General features: G+C 46.2%; 1 protein-coding gene across 4 annotated transcripts in view; it reads left to right on the top strand.

Moving 5' to 3' along the window:
• The first annotated feature begins 6,048 nt into the window (after positions 1 to 6,048).
• MYO5B (myosin VB) overlaps positions 6,049 to 19,999 on the top strand; it is a 386,415-nt gene continuing 372,464 nt past the window's right edge. For all 4 annotated transcript variants that reach the window (XM_043514976.1, XM_043514975.1, XM_038401609.2 and 1 more), the window contains exon 1: positions 6,049 to 6,625. In XM_043514976.1, coding sequence (XP_043370911.1) covers positions 6,599 to 6,625 — 27 coding nt within the window. In that variant the 5' untranslated portion in view covers positions 6,049 to 6,598. The remainder of the gene's footprint in view (positions 6,626 to 19,999) is intronic.

The following is a 19,999-nucleotide window of genomic DNA, read 5'->3' as shown; positions in this document are numbered from 1 at the left end:
TCAGAATTATACAGTACAAATCTGATCCCCTATTAACATCTGATAACCTATTAAAAAGAAATACTGTGTAGTTGGATTCTTTTTATTTACCTTCTTATCTTTAAGGCTTTAGAGTTCACACAGTGAGAGGTGTCACACACACACACACACACACACACACACACACACACACACACGATGGGAGGGTGTGACTAACTGACCTGACCCTCCCTGCGCGGTGCTCTCCAGCCTGCATGCATGGCTGGCCCTCAGGATGGACCTGCCTTTCCTTGTACCATGTCTTCCTCAGGCAACACGTGGGGGGGGGCATGCGGGATCACATGCCCCCCTCCCCAGATTTCTGCCAGGGTTCACACCAGAATGTGGCCACCAGCAGCCGCCTTTCCGCACTCTGTGGGAGGGAAGGGATGGGAGCTGCTTCCAGCCGCAGGGGAGGAAGAGGTGGGGAAGGGATGACCTGGCCCGTGTCTTTCAGAGCTCATCTCTTCTCTCCCCCAACCCTTCTGTCCGCACAGTGTTGAAAGGCAGCTAACACCTCCAGGCTGCTGCTAGCCATCAACATAACCCAGCTGCCTCCTGTCCCTGGCTACAGCGTGGGCAGGAAGGGGTTAAGCCTTAAGGATGCATTGTGCACCAAGCCTCAGGGAACCTGACTGCAGGCGATTCAGCGAACCTGCCAGAGAGGTGGCTCAGCAAGGTAGGATGGCCAGGGACGTAGCAGCCCCACACTCCCTGGGGGCAGGACCCAGGAGGGGTGTGTGAAGAGGGTGCCATGGAGTCTGCAGGGTCAGGGCATGAACAGGCTAGAAATTTCTTCCCACCCCCCCTCCAGAGCTTAGCTGAGGGGCAGAGAGGCTACCCCCTGCCAGCACTCTGCAGGGCTTTGGCACGCACAGGGCTCAGCTCTTCCTCACAGAGCCCCAGGCTGGCGGCTCTTGGGTTTTCCTGGGGCACTGGCCCAGCCAGAGGTAGTGGAGGAAGGAAGGAGCCTGCCACCCAGGCCGCTGGGGAGCTGAGTGCTCCGACTAGGGGCTGGTTCTCCTCACAGTGCTGGGAGCGGGATGTGCCCCGCTGGGGGTAGGGGTAGGATATGGAGGAACAGCGGGGCTGAAGGAGCAAAGCACATAAAGGGCCAGTGGGTGGGCAACAAAAGTGACACATAACCGCCCGCTGCCCAGCGCCTGCCCACAGCCACCGCAGCTCACACAGCATGCCGCCAGTGCTGGCTGGAAACAGGACGGGGCAGGGTCCTGCTGGCAGAGAGGCAGCATGCAGTGGGGGAGCAGCCGGCCCTGCACATTGCAACTTGGCCTGCCACCAGCCTTGCACACCCACCCCCCTCGTTGGCCACTGGACCCCCCCCTACTCTCTCACACACACACACACACACACACACACACACACACACTCACCGCTGGTGGGTGAGTGGACCCACCAGTTCTGATGGGGGAGGAGACAGAAAATACAGGACAATTTGCCTGTTTTTAATAAAAAAATTGGGACACTTGCAGGAGGGCTTCAATACGGGACTCTCCCTTTAGAAATGGGACATCTGGTCACCCTATCCTTCCTGAGTGTTCAAGAGATGATTTCTCAAGATGCTATTTAAGCGTTAAGCTCTACATCCACATCAGATATCCTCAAAACGAGTGTAAAGGTTCAAAGATTCCAGAATGGAAAGAAATTTTTATCTTCCTACATCAGATGCAAAAGACAATTTCCTGCAAGTCAGCACTTTATGAAAAATTTGATTTTTTTTCCTTAAAGTTTTAAAGAATAAAAAACTCAATTTAAAATGATGTATTTCACTAATATACATTTCCTGTAACTAGCTGTGCTTTGCATCTGGCACATTCTCTGCTCACTCTTCATCTGAATTCTTGTTCTTAAATACGCTTGTATTTCATATTTATTTTCCATATTTGATTTAATGAAGGAGCAAGAGTAAGTGGAGTTTACATTAGAGAGGGCATTTGGTAGTATACCTGCAATGTACTCAAATTCATCTAAGGCAGAGTTTCAAATAGGATGACTGATATTAGTCTGGATTTCTATGGGAATTGCAAAATGCATTACCATAAAAAATAAAATAAATACAGGGCATGAGTCAAATATATTGCCCAGTTTAATTCCCAGGGTGGAGTAAGCCATGTTAGTGTAATTCCAGTCTACCTACACTCCTGCTGCATATTTACAGTAGGGGTTTGCACTGCCGCAGCCACATTAGCAGAGTGGTTAAAAAAAAAACCAACGTAGATGTGCCTTGAGTGGCATCTGATGAAGTGAGCTGTAGCTCACGAAAGCTTATGCTCAAATAAATTTGTTAGTCTCTAAGGTGCCACAAGTACTCCTTTTCTTTTTGCGAATACAGACTAACACGGCTGCTACTCTGAAACAGATAAGTCTAGAACTCAGCCATGCTGACACGCAGCTCTCTGCTCAGGCTGTCATAAAGGACCATAGCTACTGCTGTCGTCGCCCTCAGGAACACTGGGTGGTTGGATTTGGTCCCTTCAGTCTTCAACTCCTACCTTGTGAGCCAGAGGTGTGGTGTTGTGATCCCTTCTTTGGAATGTAAATTCATAGTTCTCAAAACATGTTTTGCCTCTGTATATGGCCATTTCTCCTTGCAGCTGGGGCCTGCAGGGTAATACAAAAGGCTGAAGGACAGAGTGCCATCCATGGACACATCCCTTTCAAAATGACCAAACAGAGAGAGCTGCAGACACTGAGACAGCCCAGAAGAGGGCATACAAAAGCTCCAGATAGAACCTGTTTGAGATGGGAAGCCCCTGCATGACTTTATTCACAGCAGGTTACTGTGCTCACAACTTTCCCCAGCTGCCAGCCTTGCTGAAACATCAGGCTATGCTGTGAAGGCTCTCTACGTACTACTCAGATGCAGCAACTGTGCGAAGGGCAGGATTAAAGAATGGGATTATGTGTTGCTGCTAAGGAAAAGAAAGGAATTTACATTGCCTCAAGGGATGAGGAGTTAAGGGAGAAGACAGTAAACGTGAATGTTTGCTGTGGTGAGATACTGTCAATATTATATTAAATAAAGGCACAATCTACTGAGGCAATGCAGCAAACATCATCTACAGTGATAAAGAAAATTCCCTGAAGTTAGTGAAGGAGTAAATAATTGTGGCAGAGCACAAGCCCTAATAAGCACATTGTTTGCAAAGTTTTTGCAATGAAAAATAATAATACTTTACACTTCCATAGCATCTTCCTTCCCAGGATCTCAAAGCATTTTCCACCCATTAATTAAGCCTTACAACACTTCTGCAGGATGCATCTTATTATCCTCATTCTACAGTGGAGGGAACTGAAGTATGGAACAGCTCAGTGGCTTGCCCCAGGTCACCCATCAAGTCAGTGGAAGAGCTGGTAGCAGCACCACAAACTCTTGACTCCCGGTATTGTTGTCCAGCCTGTAGTCTATGCTCCTTTCCTGAGGAAATAATAGTACATTCTAATAGTTTCATTTAACTAGTGTCCGTCATCTGAGGAGCTCAAAGCACTTTACAAAGCTGTCTGTATCTTACAGGTGGGGAAACTGAGGCAGAGAAAGACTAAGTCACTTGTCTGTGGCCTCATCCATAGAGCTCTGGACTGGGACTTAGGAGAGGTGGGTTCTCTGCTTGGCACTGACACTGACCTGCTGGATGACCTTGGGCAATCATTTCTCCTATCTGTGCCTCAGTTTCCCCATCATGTAAAATGATAGCAATGATACTGACTTCTTTTGTAAACTGCTTTGAGATCTACTGATGAGAAGTGCTAGAAAAGAGCCAGGTACATCATTATTAAGGTCCCATAGTGAGTCAATAGCAGAGCTGGGATGGAAACCCCAATCTTCTCCCTCCTAATCTGCTGCTTTAACCACTAGACCATGCTCCCGCCATAAGGAAATGCCACACGGGCCTCTTATCAGGGAGGCAGTTGGAAGATCTTTCCATTGTCATCGAACACCTCTCCCCTATTTTACATACCTGCCATTCCCTAGAGGAAGTAAACTTTAACTCTGGATGCTGCTACTGCTGCACTCCGATTGTCAGCAGGAGAAAACGGTGACATACCTAGCAGCTCTTTGGGCCACACATGATCTTAAAGTAAGTGGGCATAACTCCATTGGAGCCACGGGTAGCACTTGCTTAGACCAGGGATGAATGTGGCACCTTGCATATTACAATCCTCAAGCTAGGGAGTTTAGTTTTGTTTGTGAAGAGGATTAGTTGGAATCAGTTGTCCCACGAGCCCAGATTTGTGTGCTGTTACCAAAACTTTAGCTCTTCTGATGAAAGCATGTGGAATCAGTTCAGGCCACTCCTGTATGGGGCCATAAAACATATTGTACTTCCCAGCTCAAGGCTGACACCCAGGACTGCTGTTGACATTCACCTCCCAGAACAAGGAAGGCCCAGTTTTAGTCTCACCTCCCATCGTGAGTCAGAAACAGGCCCATCCTTGAACCACTTGAGAGATCAACCCTGGAGCAGTGCCACCACTGCCAAGCAACACCAGAGTGGGCAGAAGCCCCACGCTGTTCCTGCTGAACTATTCCAGGGCCATATTGGAGGAATTACAATGTTTCTTTAAAGAGACTGCCATCACAGGGTTCTCAGTTTCTGATCTCATGCTCCCAGTATGAGAAAGGGCAGAACTCCACTAACACACAAGACTTTTAACCCAGGAAGGCAGAGTTAGGGGAATTCAACCATGTCTGGCGCAGGGAGCATGAGACCCAAGACTGAGATCTGTGAGAGGATATCTTCAGATAAGGAGATTTAAAGGCAAAGACTTAACACTTACTAGTAAATTTTAAAAAAGAGTGATAGGAAAGTAATCTTCCTTAAAAGTACTGGCTCAATATAGAAACCAGCAGCCAAGAGGCAGTTTTCAGTGGGCCTATACTGCTTTTAGAATGGTTGGGGAAAACCAGGGGAAAATAAGCAAAATTCCAAATGAGATGGAAGGAGAAAATGAAAGAGAGAGAGAGCAATCTGGTTAACGATACTAGAGCCCCCAAATGCACCTTATTAGACCCAGCAGAGGAACCCTGCTCATTTTAGATATAAATTTACCATGATAAAGGCTGTGATATATATAGGTGGCTAATTACTACACTACTACCTTGTTTATTAGTATAAAAAACTGACACATCAGCAACATTCAGCTGAGTAATTTGTGTGGGCTGTGGGGTATAAAGATCATTTAGGGGGCATCTCACAGGTATCATCCTTCCCACACAGAATTTTTTTTTTTAAATAACATGCCATTTGATGTAATCTGGTACTTTCTAAAGGGCAGGCCCCGATTCATCTCTCACAATAGTTTTATGCTATTGTAACATCACTCATTTTAGTGGCCTTAACCCTGGTTTGTTTACACCAATTTAAGAGAGAGCAGGATTGGGCTTTTTGTCTACTGAACTGTGCCTAGGAAGCAGTGGTAAAAGCCACTCTAGGCAGGGACTGTTTGGCACAGCTTTTGCAAGGCCAGGCACATCGTTGGTTCGTTTCCAGCTATTTACCATGGTGTTCCATGATGGGGGTGGGGGGAGCGTGATCAAACAAGCAAACAAAACACAGCCAAAGAAAAAACAAACAGCAACAACAAACAACAACAAAGCAAAACAAAAAAAAAAACCCACAGCCAAAAACCAAAACCAAACCACCTTCCTCAATAACATTTACTGGACCAGCCAACCCCCAAAACAAACAAACAAAAACAATTCCTCCAAACAGGGCCTAGGTGAAGGGGGAGGTAGAACGTCACAGGACAGGCTGAGCAGTGTGCATTTGGGTGGAACAGTCTCTGCTAGAGGCAGGGACAGGGGGTGCAGAGAGCCACTGAACCCAGCTGGAAACCCCTTCAAGCCAGGGAGTGCAGCAGCACCCCTTGCTCCAGCACCTATGGGCAGGGACATCCAAACGTGACCTCAACATGTGAAACGGGGTTATTGCTGGAAAACTTTTCACGTGGCAAAACTGAACCGCCCCCCCATTATTTCAAGCAGCCCCCCCCCCCCCGTGGCTCCCTCTTTGGGGGCGGGAGGGGCCTGCCACACGCCGCAGGGCCTGGCTGGGGCGCCCTGCCCTCTCGGGAGGAAGGAGGGGGTTGTGCTCTGGCCAGCAGGTGGCGGCCCTTACCTAGGCGCCTGCCCTGGGCGGAGAGAGCGCGCCCGGGAGCCGCGGACGCAGCTGGTCCCACCCGGGCTGCTCGCCCCTCGTCGCAGCTTGCCGAGCCCGGCCACCAGGCTCCCCCGCACCGCCCCATACCTGCGCTGGGAGCGGCGCGCGAGGCGGAGCGGGACCTGCCGCCTCCACCCGCCTCCGATTGATAAATAACTTCGGCCGCGGCGGCGGAGGGTGCGAAGGTCGCGTCCGGGCTGCGCAGCGGGAGAAGCCCCCGAGCGGAGATTGGCGGACGCTCCCCGCAGCCATGTCGCCCGGCCCCGTGTGAGCCGGGACCCTCGGCGCTAGCAGCCTCGCGGCGGCGGGGCTCGATGCTCCGGGGCTGAACGTCCCCCTTCCCCGGCTTGCCGCGCTCTCCATCCCGGGCTGCGCCCCGCTGGGGTCCCGGCCGGGACATGTCGGTCTCCCAGCTCTACACCAAGGTGAGCGGGGCCGGGGCCATTGCATCGGAGACTATAACCCCCCCCCCCCGGGGGAACCCCCCTGCGCGCTTTGGGGAGGCTCCGGGGCCGGCTGCCGGCCGCAGCCCCTTGGACCGGGGTTCGGGACCCGGCGCCTTGTTACCGGCTGCGTTAGTTTTCTGCCCTTCCCGGGCAGCCGAGCCGGGCTCCTGCTGGGTTCCCGGGCGCCCCGCTCCCGCCTGGCCGGGAGGCTGCCCGCTGCGGCGCGGTGCGTGTTTTAAAGCCGGTCGGAAGCTGTGTTGCCGTGAGACCAGAGGGCGGCGGCGGGGTTGCAGCTGGAGCCCTGCACCTGGCTGCCTCTCCCCGCCGCTGGGAGCCGGGCACCCCGCACCGGCCCTCTCGGCCTCCCCCCGCCGCCGCCGCCGGGGTGCGGCTCGCTTGGCACGGCTGCCTGCTCCCTGACCCCCCCCACTCCCAGCGCTGCAGCTCCGTCGCCTGGGCGGCCCCCCCCCCCCGTGCGGTACCCGGCCCTAGAGAAACTTCCTGCGCTGTGCCCCTGCCCTGCAGGGCCAGCTCCTTCATCCACGCCCGCGGCAGGGCAGCCCCTCGCCGCTGTTAGCTGTGCCCCCCGAAAGTACCCTCCGTGCCGTTCCCTCCCCTACTCGCCCCGTTTATTACCCCCCTCGCCCCTGCATCTCCCCCCCCCCCCCCACTCTGCAGGGCCATCTCCCAGGGCACTGCACGGCTCGCCCCCTCCTTGCAGCCCCTTCCCCGGTCTTCTCCGGCGGCCCCTCCAAGCCGTGGCGACACGGTGTGTTGCCTCTAAAAGGCTGAGGGGGGAGAAGGGGCTGAAAGTCACGGAGTGTGGGGGCGCGGGGAGGGTTCATGGGGCTAAAAGCCAAGTTCCCACGAATCGGTCGCTTTTCCCTGCAAAGTGGCGCGCGCGTTTATGGCGCCAGAGACCTGATTGAATGAAGGCGGGGAGGTTGGAAGCGGCCGGGCTAAGTTGAGAAGGGAAATGTTGCCGCTGAACTTGGCAGGATCCGGTGCCTAGGCAAAGGCTGGGCCGAGCCGTGGGCGGGGGAACAGCCCGGAACAGGTGGCGAGAGGAAGGGGAATGTCAGAGCTGTTGCTGCAGTTGCCACAGGAAAGCTTAGGGACCCGGGACGCTTCCCAAACGGTGGCAAGCGGCATGTGTTGGGGACGCTTTACATTTAATATTCTGGCTATTCGCTTTGCTGGCTCGGAAGCAAAATGCCCCCTGTAGCTTCCTCTGTGCCGGCTTGGTGAAGCAGGCGGGGCCGTGGCCCTCCCCTCGGTTTGTTGGATCGTGTAGGAAATGTGGACGGTCCCTTGCCCGGCACTGAGGGTGCTTGTTCCCTGCCATACAGGTGGGGTGTGTGAGACTCGTTGAGTCCACCTGGGAAACCTGCAGCAGGCTTGCTACTGTTTGCACTGGGGAAGGACAGAGTCTCACTGAACCAACCACCAGAAAAAGCAAGGAGGAGGACTTGTGGCATCTTAGAGACAAACACGTTTATTTGGGCATAAGCTTTCCTGGGTGGGTTTTAGCCCACGAAAGCTTATACTCAGATAAATTTGTTAGTTTCTAAGGTTTCAGAGTAGCAGCCGTGTTAGTCTGTATTCGCAAAAAGAAAAGGAGGACTTGTGGCACCTTAGAGACTAACAAATTTATTAGAGCATAAGCTTTCGTGAGCTACAGCTCACTTCATCGGATGCATTTGGTGGAAAAAAAAGGGGAGACACCAAATGCATCCGATGAAGTGAGCTGTAGCTCACGAAAGCTTATGCTCTAATAAATTTGTTAGTCTCTAAGGTGCCACAAGTACTCCTTTTCTTGTTTCTAAGGTGCCACAAGTACTCCTTTTTTTTTGCGAATACAGACTAACACGGCTGCTACTCTGAAACCTAAGGTGCCACAAGGACTCCTTGTGTTTTTTTTTTTTTTTTTCTGATACAGACTAACACAGCTATTACCCCTCTGAAACCTGTAATCCCCAGAAAGAGATTTAGTCAGCATTTTTTTTTTGGGGGGGAACCACCTCAGCAACTTTTGACAATCCTCCTATTGTAGGCGGCGGCGGTGGTGGTTTGTTTTTTCTTTTAAACTGATGCCCTCCTTTTCTGTAGCACAGATTGGGAGGGGACAGAGGCTCATGATTCCTACTTTGTTTTTATTGCGTCAGACACCTACATAGGATTTCTTAAAAAATCAACCTTTTTTTTTAAAAGAAGCCTTGTCAATATAAGATGAACTGAAGTGGGGATAGCTTACTGATGATGTCTAGTTTAGATTGAGTCTCTTGCCTTATATTGTCTGTGCTGTCTGCTGGAGTGTATTAATGTTGTATGTCCTCCTTGGGATATTCTCAGAAATAAGATGTTTCTCATGAGACCAGACACGAGCAAAACACTTTTTAGCTTTGGTGTATATCAGCATAAGTAGTAACATAAAAATTATGGCTTGTATACCCAGCAGGTTTCATTAACAATCTCTAAGCAAAACAAAATAAAACTAACTTATAAATTCCAGAAATGGTAAAACTAGGCAAAGCAACATAAAGTAAAATTATTAAAATCCACAAAAGGCTACTGGTTTTAACTCCATAATTTATGGTGGGTATTCTATTAAAAGAGAGAAATTTAACACATCCTGTTTTTTAAAATAAATCAGTTTGGAGTGGGGTTGTCTTCTCTGTTTCACAGCCAGTCACATTATTGACATGTATTCTATCCTATGTAAATTCTCTGTATGGGAACCAACATCGTAAATGGGTGCACATTGTGGGGGAGAGGGGGAGGGAGGTGGGTGTCTTTGCAGACATTGCTGTTTGGGTTTTTGGTTTACTTAATGTTTATATGCTCGATGTTCAAGGAAAGATGTAAACAGGAGAATATTCACCCTCAGAGATGGTGTTTGATTGGGCTTATCCCCCACCGATCTGACTGGATACTTTCACTTCTGCAAGCACGGGGGACAGGAGAGGCTCTGTGACCTTGTCCCTTCCTAATCCCTATGAAGTTCCTCTACCTCTATGGATGTGCTACAGCAGTTGGACTCTGAGAGTCAGGACGAACAGGACTAGGGAAATGGTAGTTCCATGGACCATGCTGTCCTTTCCCAGAACCCCCCAGGTATTACCAAGGAAAGTCATGCTGACTCAATCAGCATGATCTTGTTTTGTTCCTCCACTATGTAAATTCCCCCCCCCCCATTCTTCTATCCCAGAAGGGAATGGGGATGAGGGTTGTAGCCAGCTGGGAGTGTTACAGGGACTGAAATATGTCTGGGGATCAGGAAAAAGAATGGGGCCCTGGGCTTCTGTATGGATGATCCTGACCTTTGATGGATGTCCAAGGTGGGATGGTTGTCTGGAAACTTTGTGACTGGACTCTAATGGAGTTTCTTGTCCCCTATGCAAATTTTCCCCATGTGGAGGATGATAAATTACCCCATTAAAAACAAGTTTTCCCCTCTGGAGACCTCTTTTATGTTCTTGAAGCAGACCTGCCAATATTAGAATACTAGTAATGGGAAACATTTGGAGAGGAACATATGTTCCCATTTTAACACTCTTGGTTTACATTGATTTAGGGGAGATTTTTGTAGGGAAAGACTGTAAATATGGTGTTATCTGAGAGTTATTTGGTTTTGTTTTTCATTCTCCTCCTTCCCGTTTCAGCTATCTAAAGTTCTTCACCATGTACCCAACATCTTTCTTTAGGAGAGCCATCCATTTACATTTTTTAACTAAATAATTTGAACTGCAAGGTTAGCAAAGTTGTTTTAAGCCAAGTATTGTGATTCCACAGTGTGCCAGTTCCTTGTTATACCAACATGCTCGGTATGGCTGAGCACAAGGTCGGTACAAGAATTACTGAAACCTTCTGATTAAGATAAGTGCTGAATAAGTCTTTTGCTAGCCTTGCACTCTGGTATATATCTCAGCCTAAAGGAATAAGTTGGGGGATGATGTGATATAGAGGGTCTTCCACGGGCTTTCTGTACTGGGATGAATTCGCCCCTTCCTGTACAGGTAACGTTAGACCTGGGTTTGATGCATTGTACTGTAGTCTTAGTCTGAGTGATCACCCGTAAAAGCCTTTATCTGATTTGTTTAGCCAAATTTGTGTTTTGTTGGATTAACAGAGATTCGTACACTAGGTTTTTGGTTTTTTTTTTTTTTTAAATTTTTGGATAAATACCTGGTCTGAACTGCTGAGATTGCAACTATTTTTAAAAAAATAGAAATTCTGAAAATTTGACATCAAACATACCAGTACACTAAAGGTACTGTAATTGTTTAAAAATATGAGCAATAAATTATTATTTTCTGGATCCTAAAATCTATCCTTATAATGATCTATTACAGGTAACATAAATATTTCTAATAAGAATTTTGTTTTCTGATACTTGGTGGTTATGCAAGAAAAGTTCACTAGCAGTATTATCAAAACTCGCCTCTAATTCTTACATTGCAATGAAAAGAAAATAACTAAGTGATATTCTTGTATCTGGTGTTGAGGCTACCTTGCCTAGATGCTGACAGATGTCTGACATATGCTTTACAGTTGGATAAAAGCACCTGATGATACAGAAAGCTTATTGCTGATCACCGTGTATACTATTGACCCATTGTGCAAAAAGAAAATAGGTACATAAAAAATTAATTGTTTAATCTTTTGGAGCATTATTCCCTCACATGCAATAACTTGATGGAGAAATAATGTCTGCTGCTCCAACTATTATAACTACTGTGGGGAATAGCTAACTAAACAAGATGTAATAAAAGCTGGAATAGTTAGGGCCAAATTATGCCACTTTGCACTTTATTCTTTGATTTAGTCTTTACACCTTAGTCCTGTTGATTTCAGTGAGTCTACTGGAGGGGTAAGGTGCTATTCAGCATTAGTATCAGTGGCAGAATCTGGCTGTAAATAAACTTCATTATCCTATGCCTGATAGGAGAGGAGAGAAGTGAACTAACATTCGCTGGATGAAGGTCAATAACATTTTCCACCTAGTTAAATTTGTTAAACTGAGTTTATAGTCAGGATAGAAACACTGACCATTAACTATAGCTGAGATATCTGCTTATCTGTAATATGCATGTTTTTATACAATTCTTTACTTTTGGAAAAAAAGTTGTGCATCTTAGCGTAGGAACAACATCAGCGTGCATGTTTGTCAGCAAATTGTCATGACAGAGCATATTGCCTCAAAAGGGATACAGGGAAAATAACTAGGACTTTTTCCAACTCATGTTTAATCCGTGGGACAAGCTTGATGGGTGAAAGGACCAGTGTAATGAAGGGTCTGGCGTTCTGGGAGGGATATTGCTGATAAAGAGATGTAACTGGCGGCAGTCTAGATCTTTATTTCTCCTGGATGTTTTATACTGCTTGTATCAAATTGCTTCCCATTTTAAATAGGAAATGCTTGTTAATATTTGCAGTGTGGGTAGTGCCCAAAGTCTCCATTTGGGATTGGGGCTCCACTGAGCTTGGTGTTGTATGAACATGTATGAAGCTACAGCCTTTGCCTTGGGGAACTTGGAGTCCCAAAGGAAAGATTTGAGACACATCCTCTTCCATGTTTGAAGGGATGTGCCAGTAATTCCTGCTCCTCACCAGGTGCTTTCAAAGGGCCTGATGGTGAGATGAGCTGTGATGCATCTGAATGTTGTATGTGCTGTGCACCTCTCAGGGCGATAGGTATTTCTGTCCTCTTTAACAGGGGAACGTAAACTTGTTTCTTTTTTTAAATGAGGAAAGGTGCTGATTGTGTGTAATGAATATCGATTGCTTGCTTTCAGGCAGAGAATCCTGTCCCTGTGCTGTGATGATCATGGTGCTTTATAAACAATATTTCAGTGGGTTAGAACCTGGGGCATATTCTTATTAAAAGCTATAAATATTGCCACACATGGACACGTGAAAAGCTATATGTAGCTGGCCTACAAATAATGTTTGCTGGAAGAATATAAAAGTACTGATGTTTTACACGATTGGATTTTTAAGACTTTTTTTGATTTGATCATTGTCAGCTTGGTAGCTCAGGAGTCACTGGAGTGGAACTAGTTCTTTCAAGGAATCTGTTCCAGTTGTCTTGCTTGTGCATGCCTCTGAACATCTTGCAGGCTCTTGAGCAGTGGATTTTCAAGTATCAGTTGTGCAGACTAATTCTGTGCAGTATTGCTACATTGTTTCAAGGTTATGGAGGCACATTGGACCATAATTTCGAGAGGCCTTCTTTTTTTGGCTGTCAACGCTAAGTAAATCCAGGAGGAATCATGAACTATAAGGGCTGATCCTGTGAATTTTTGTGCATTCCTTGGACTCAGTGGGATTGTTTGTGTGATAATGTCTAATTTGTGGAAGTAAGGATTTTCAGAAACGAGTCCCTAGAACAGTGAAAGACCTGTTGGGTCACTTATTCCATACACCGGGGTGACAAGTCCAACTAAAAAAGCAATTTATTTTTCCTTAAATGTTTTGACTATTGTAAGAAGTGCACAAAAAAGTGCACTTATCGGAGCCTGACAGCATGACTTGACAGCATGATCAGAACAAAAGAACAATAATAGCCAATTCCCTGTTAGTAGAGGACAATAGCCTAACCCATAAATAGCATCAGCTTTGTCGCATGTAAAAGACCTGGCTGTGAGATAATGTCATCATTGACTTTCTAGGAGACTAACATTTTTCCTTTAAAAGTGGCATTTGGTGCTTATATCTCTAATTGGGTTTTGATGATTGGAGTTGAAATCCCAAATAACAATCAAGTTTAGGCTTCTGAACTAATGTAAAATGGCTTATAAGGTCTTCTATAACATTGCTAATAAATTACTGTCATCCTGTGAAGATGCTGATGATAGCACTGACATGGGGAAATCTCTTCTCTGGTTTGATGAAGCCCTTCTGAAGTGATTTGGGTTTGCAGTAAAAGTCAGTGTTCTGTTTACTGTTTAAAAAACAGCAGAATCTTAATGACAATTAGCAGTTCAGAACTGATCACTGCTCTATTGATTTAGTTCTAGTGGCCTGTTTATACACATGGCAAACAAATCTCCAAGAACAGATGTTTTTAATACGCATCTCTGAGTTTATAAAGCTTTACCAATTGAAAAACCAAGGGTCTGATTCCATTGTCACAGTCACCACTGTAGCTGCACTGATTGATACTGAAGTAAATTGGGCCCCAAATAGACACGTCAAGACAACCTGTCTATCAGATAGAGAGGGCCCTAGACGCAAAATGTTGTTGCGGAAGTTCTGTTCTGAACGTTGCTGCTTAGGTCTATCTTTAACATCAAAGTAGAAAATCCAGTAATTCAGATTCAGTGGGTAATAGCCCATGTAATGGAGACCAAACCTGTTTTATTGGAGGACTCATCCAACGCTATTTTTAACAGGAAGCTGTTTGCATGACTCACTATTGAAAAATCTCCTATCTGACACCTTCCCTTCATCCACAAAAGGCATGAGGTCAGCTACTGTCTCCTCACTCTCTGACATCTTGATACAGTGTTACAGTAGGTGTTGGCGTTATGGATCGTAATGTCAGTCTGTGAAAGCCCCCCATGAGGCTCTGTCCTGTGCTACTTACTGGGGAAATCTTAGCCTATGATTTGGCTGGATTAAGGAGTTCAGGATTGATCCATGACAAAGATCCAAAACAAAGATTTACTCAGCAGGTCATTCCTGCTGGTTCTTTGCAATGAATCAATAGAGGAAAATGCTTCACATAATTTACTAGAAGTTATTAGATTGTTTTGTTTTAAGCCAAGAAGATTTTTACATATATTAACATGCCAAGAATGTTTAAAAAGTCACAAGTCTGGTGCCATGTGAATAGCCTTGAATTGGATGCATTTCTGTCCCAAACTCTGTTCTCCTTTGAATTGGAACATCTCAGAACAGTTAGTGGAGGTAATTGTCTGATGGCGTGTCAGCTGTCACATGGCCTGTAGTCATGCTTTGTACTTCCATCACTTAGAGCACATGAAGATCTCATTAATGTTTGCAAACAGTCTTGTGAGGGTTAGTAAGTACAAACGGGTGAACTGAGACACAGAAGTTAAATGACTTTCCTATGGCCATATATGGAACCTCTGACACATGGAAAGAGAATGTAGCTCTGCTGATGTCCAGTTTGCTGCTATAAATATGTACAGCTGTATGCCTTAGTACCAACTTATTTGTACTGCAGTTAAGTGATGTACAATAAGATGATTTTTGGGAACATATATTACCTCTGCTCTTTCTCAGGCAATTCTTGCTAAGTTTGCTTTCATCTTAGGTTATGCCTTCACAGAAGCTGGGAAGTGTAATTTTTAGCCCTCTGCTTGAGCTAACACATGCACGTTTACCCAAGCTGGGAATTGCATCCCCCAATTGCTGTGCAGACATAGCTTTAGGAACCACACTAGGCAGGAGAGATCTCTGTAGCATCCTAATTAAAGGGGCCAATAGTATCAAGGCAGCCAGTGACTTGCTAAGCTCAGACAAGTGTGTCCATGATACTTGGCCACAATTGAGCCATATCGGTTACCAGTGTACCTCTGGCTTTAACAGCCAAAAAGATGACTAGTACTTAACTATCTCTTGCATGAATACTGTCCTCAGTTTTGTTCAGCAGAGTGATGGGGGAGACAAACCTGCATTTGATGGACTATTGAAAACTGGCTGTTGGTATTGTCTCTGCAGCAAATGATAGGACAAAGCCATGGGAAGAGATAAAGGGTGATGGGGGGCATTGCCCCCCACAACTGTATATGTTGATAATGGTAAAACAACTAAAACCATCCTTGAGAGCAAAGAAGAAACTGGCCGTGGACCATCTCCGATAAAACCAAGGCAGAGTTGGGGTTCCCCACCAGCTGGGTCCTGGGACTGGTCTGTGGGTCCTGCATAGCCCCTGGCTGGCCCACCCAGCCGGGCTCTTACCTCCCCTTCCACATGCAATGATCAGTGATGCATGGCTCCAGCCAGCTCCCTGCCCTAGGGACATGGGTGGGGGCATCACTGAGCCCAGGACAAGAACCTGACACTTTATCACTGCAGCGCTGGGACAGGGGACATGATGGGTCCTAGCCAGGAGGGATGCGTTGCTGTCTGACTAGGGGCTGCCACATTATACACCTGGGCAATAGGAGGGGACTTGAGGAGGGGGCCTTTTCCGGATCGCCCGCCCCACATCCTGTCAAGTGGCCCTTTGGCACTGGGATGGCGGCAGTAACAAAGCGGTGGGGGAATGGGCTGGATTGTGGTAGCAGAACTGATTGCAATAGCAAATTACCCCCTGCCCCCCAGGATCTGCAGAGGATAGGGGAGTTGTAGACTCTGGGGCAGGGCCAGCTGTGGAGGGTGCATGGGGGCTCTGGCCATCTGGTCAGGTTTGTCTCGTTTGTCCCCCCTGCACCTCTTGCTGTCTCACAGCTCAATGAAAGCGCACCTGGCATTTCATGGGGCCAGGGAAGGCAGGAGCACTTGCTGGAAGCCCCCCACCCTGTCCAGCCTCCTTTTTGGGGGCTGCTGCGAGCTGCTGAAATGGGGGTTTCTGCCCAGTGGAACATGCAGCCCCAAGCCCAGCCCAGAGCTTCAATGGCAGCTGGCAAGGTGAGTTCAGCCTTGGCTTTGGGATAAAGTTTCCACCCACTAGATTCCAATCCTATCCCTCCCCTCATGCTTGTCATGTCGTAGTGCATCCCCTAGCAATAACTGCAGCTGTTTAAACTCAGAGCCTAACAATTGGTAAATCTGGAAGTTAGACCTATATCTATTGGTAATATTAATCCCTCATTGCTCCCAAATATAGAAGTCAAACTATACCTAAGGGCAAAGCAATGCACTTCAGCAAGCTACTATAGCTGAAGAGGTGACTCTTTCCTTCTTCCTTTCTTAAGTCCAAATGGCAAAATACAGTATCAGAAGGGCCATACCAGTAATCTCTCCTGCTGGCAAGAAAGTATTATCTGGGTATAGGAAGTTGGACAGCACTAGTTGTTAAAATCAATATAGTGTCTTGCTAAAAGCTCTGTTGATCTGATGTGCTTTGTTGCACGAACACAATCGCAGCATTATCTCCCCTGGAGCCATTCTTTGCCCAGGACAAAGGAATCTTGCAAGAGTGAAAAGAAAAGGAGTACTTGTGGCACCTTAGAGACTAACAAATTTATTTGAGCATAAGCTTTCGTGAGCTACAGCTCACTTCATCGGATGCATCCGATGAAGTGAGCTGTAGCTCACGAAAGCTTATGCTCAAATAAATTTGTTAGTCTCTAAGGTGCCACAAGTACTCCTTTTTTTTTGTTTTTGCGAATACATGGCTGCTACTCTGAAACCTTGCAAGAGTGAGACTTTCAACATTTCTGATAGGAGTTAGTTTCTTTCCCTGTTGCCCTACTTGTTTGATTGGTTGAACACTCTCACCCTGAGGAGGTGCTGAGCGGCCTCACCTCCCATTTGTGTACGCTTGGTGCAGAGCACCTTCAACTCTAAGATCCGGTCTTCACCTAAAACTTAAGTCAACCTAGCTACATTGCTCAGGGCTGTTAAAGATTTCATGCCCTGTGTGACGTACTTAAGTTGACCTGACCCCCACTATTGATGTAGTTAGGTCAGTGGAATAATTCTTCCATTTACCTAGTTACCATCTTCCAAGGGGGGCGGATTTACTACAGCAAAAGGAAAAACCCCTTAATGTCCTTAACTAGGAGTTTGTGGGATGTTCAGTATTTCTATAGGATCAGGCCCATAATGAGCTGTTTGAAAGAACAGAGAAAGAAGGAAAGACGTACGTTCAAGAGCAGCGCAGGCTGCTGAGGTGGCAGGGCTTTATAGCACATCTGCTGTACTAGGTCTGTAAGCTGGCTTTGGAGAATCAATGGCAGATGAAAGGAAAATGAAGCTGGAATTAAAAAGACAAACGTGAATCAGAAAATGCAAAGCCAGTCTTGTTTGCTGTGTTGCTCAGCAGTGCCTCATCCTTACCCAGGTATTCAGTGTAAAGGCTAATGGAAGCCCCTGTTAATTACTGTGGCTTATACCCTCTGCTCTAACTCCCTCCCTCCCAGGCTGCTGTCTTCTGCCTCTTCTGGGGCATGGAGTGCAGACAGGGCTAGTCTGTGTGAACTAGTGACTCATCAATGGTCAATTCAAGGTCCTTGCAGAACCAATGGCAGCTGACTCTGGTACCCAAGTACAGCCTCTTAGATGCTTGAAGCCCATGAATTCAGGGGGTAAGAACCAGAATCTCTCACTTGGTAATCCAGAGAACCAGCTCCTCAATCCAGGGCAAGCTATTGCACAAAACAAAAGGTCATGAAAGTGCAGTTGTTTGGCTGCCAAGTGATGGGCCTTCCCCTGCTCCAGTTGAAGTCAATGGCAAAAGTTTCCCTGGTTTCAATGGGAGTGGGAGCAGGAGAGGGCTCAGTGTGTGAATTAGTCATCATGCAAGCTCAGAATGATAGAAGGGGACTTTTCTGAGTTCCCTTTAAATGGACAATAAATACTTGTGTTAGCTGTAATGCAAATAATTCAGGTGATTTCTTTTTGATTCGCACCTCTGGTGGCTCTACTTGATTAAAATAATCTTTTCAATTTGTTAAGGCATCCAGTTGCTGGCATGCTTCAACCTAAGCAACTGTGAGAACAGCTCTATCCTTTAATCTCTAACGCTGTTTATGATGCTTTTGGAATGATATGCAGGATATTATCACTTTTATTAAATCCAAAGGCCAAATGGTATTTATACAATTATTCTAAACATGCCAAAGAAGCCTAAATAATCAGCAGTCTACTACATCCAAAAAGTAAGAGAACCATTTATAAACCTTTGATCAAGATATTTGCAAATGGCTATATCCAGAGGTGTGTTAGACCTATATGTGTCAGCTCCAATGTGGTCAGGCAAATATTAGCAATGAACCCTTTAAGAGTAAACACTTGTACCATTTAACAAACAAGTGATGTCCTTGCCACATACTGACTTCAGCTAAAAACCAATTTGAGACAGTTCACTCTTATTTCTGGTCTTAACTCAGTAAGATTTACAACCACCTTTCTCCAAGGCCTTTCTTCCCCTCCTTTTCGCTGACCAGCAAGTGGCACCTGTTGTACCTGGATTCACATAGGCTTTATTTGTATGTGGGGTGGGAAGGTTCATGTTGGCTCCTTTAAGACCGATTCTCTATCTTATTTAAAACCATCTGCACCCCTATTGGTCAGAGGCCTGTCTTTTTAGACACTCATCTTTATTTAATTACTTTTAGAACCAGATACACTCTCCCTACTTTATTCCTTCTGACTTTACAACTCATTACTTTCAAGGTCTTTCTTTTTTTGCTAGTTAGGGCCTTTCCTTAACCAAACTTATGCTAACTTTAATTCTCTAATTTTTGTATTTATTCTAAAGGGGCTGTTGCTTTGAGGGGTGTTGATGATGACAGAAATACTTGGGTATTACTACACGGTTTGTTAGAATGGGATTACCTAATTTTTAGAAATTTAGTTGCTCTTGCACAATGTTGGGGTCTCTAAGTATTGCTTAGCTCACACTTTGCTATTGGAGAGATTTATAATTTTGCTTTTTGAAGAAGCTTGTTTTGATGTTTGCCTTGGCAGCAGAAATATTAGAGAAAAATAATACTCTAGTGACTAGTGGAAGGGTTTGTAGTTGAACGTGCATCCCTAACTTACCTAAAATAACAGCAGCATTGGTTCAATACTAATGTATTCAATTGCTATCTTGGTTAAATTTTGGGGTGATAAAATCTTCAGCCTGGATCTTGGCACTTCTCAAATAGCTTTTTAAACTGGAAAGAATCCCAGAAATGCCAGAATCCATCTGCCTTCAACATGAAAATTTAATTGTGTAACAAATGTGAACTAGTATGTTTCTGGCTGTGCACTGACTCATGCCTTTTGAGTTGGGTGTCTGCCTCTGATGGAGTTGTAATGCTAATTCAGCCAGGATCGTGAGCATATAACCCACACATGCCATGCACTGCAAATGGAATGTTGATTCCAGCTAGCTGTATTTTATTGTTATGGGCATGCTCAATTATTTATTTAAAACAATTGAGGGGTTTGATGGGGAGATAAAATGGCAATTCTTTCTCCATTGAAGTACAGAGATGGCTTGTGAGCAGAGTTAAAATGGTGGGAGGTAGCTACCCTTGTTCTTTGGTATCTCTCACTAGTTAGGCTGCAAGATTCCAGTTGGACTAGAGTGGAAGAATGGTAGGGTGAACTCTGATCCCCTGAAACTCTGTTCATGGGGAAAAATATGACGGAATCTCTCACAAGGGCCTCTCAGAGGTTTGTGGGGGATGGAACAGCCTTCCCTTCAGTCAGGGTATCAAACACCCA

This window comes from Dermochelys coriacea, chromosome 5 (genome assembly GCF_009764565.3).
Source record: "Dermochelys coriacea isolate rDerCor1 chromosome 5, rDerCor1.pri.v4, whole genome shotgun sequence".
NCBI lineage: Eukaryota > Metazoa > Chordata > Testudines > Dermochelyidae > Dermochelys > Dermochelys coriacea.
Note: the sequence above shows the minus strand (reverse complement) of the source record. Positions and strands in the feature narration are given on the sequence as shown.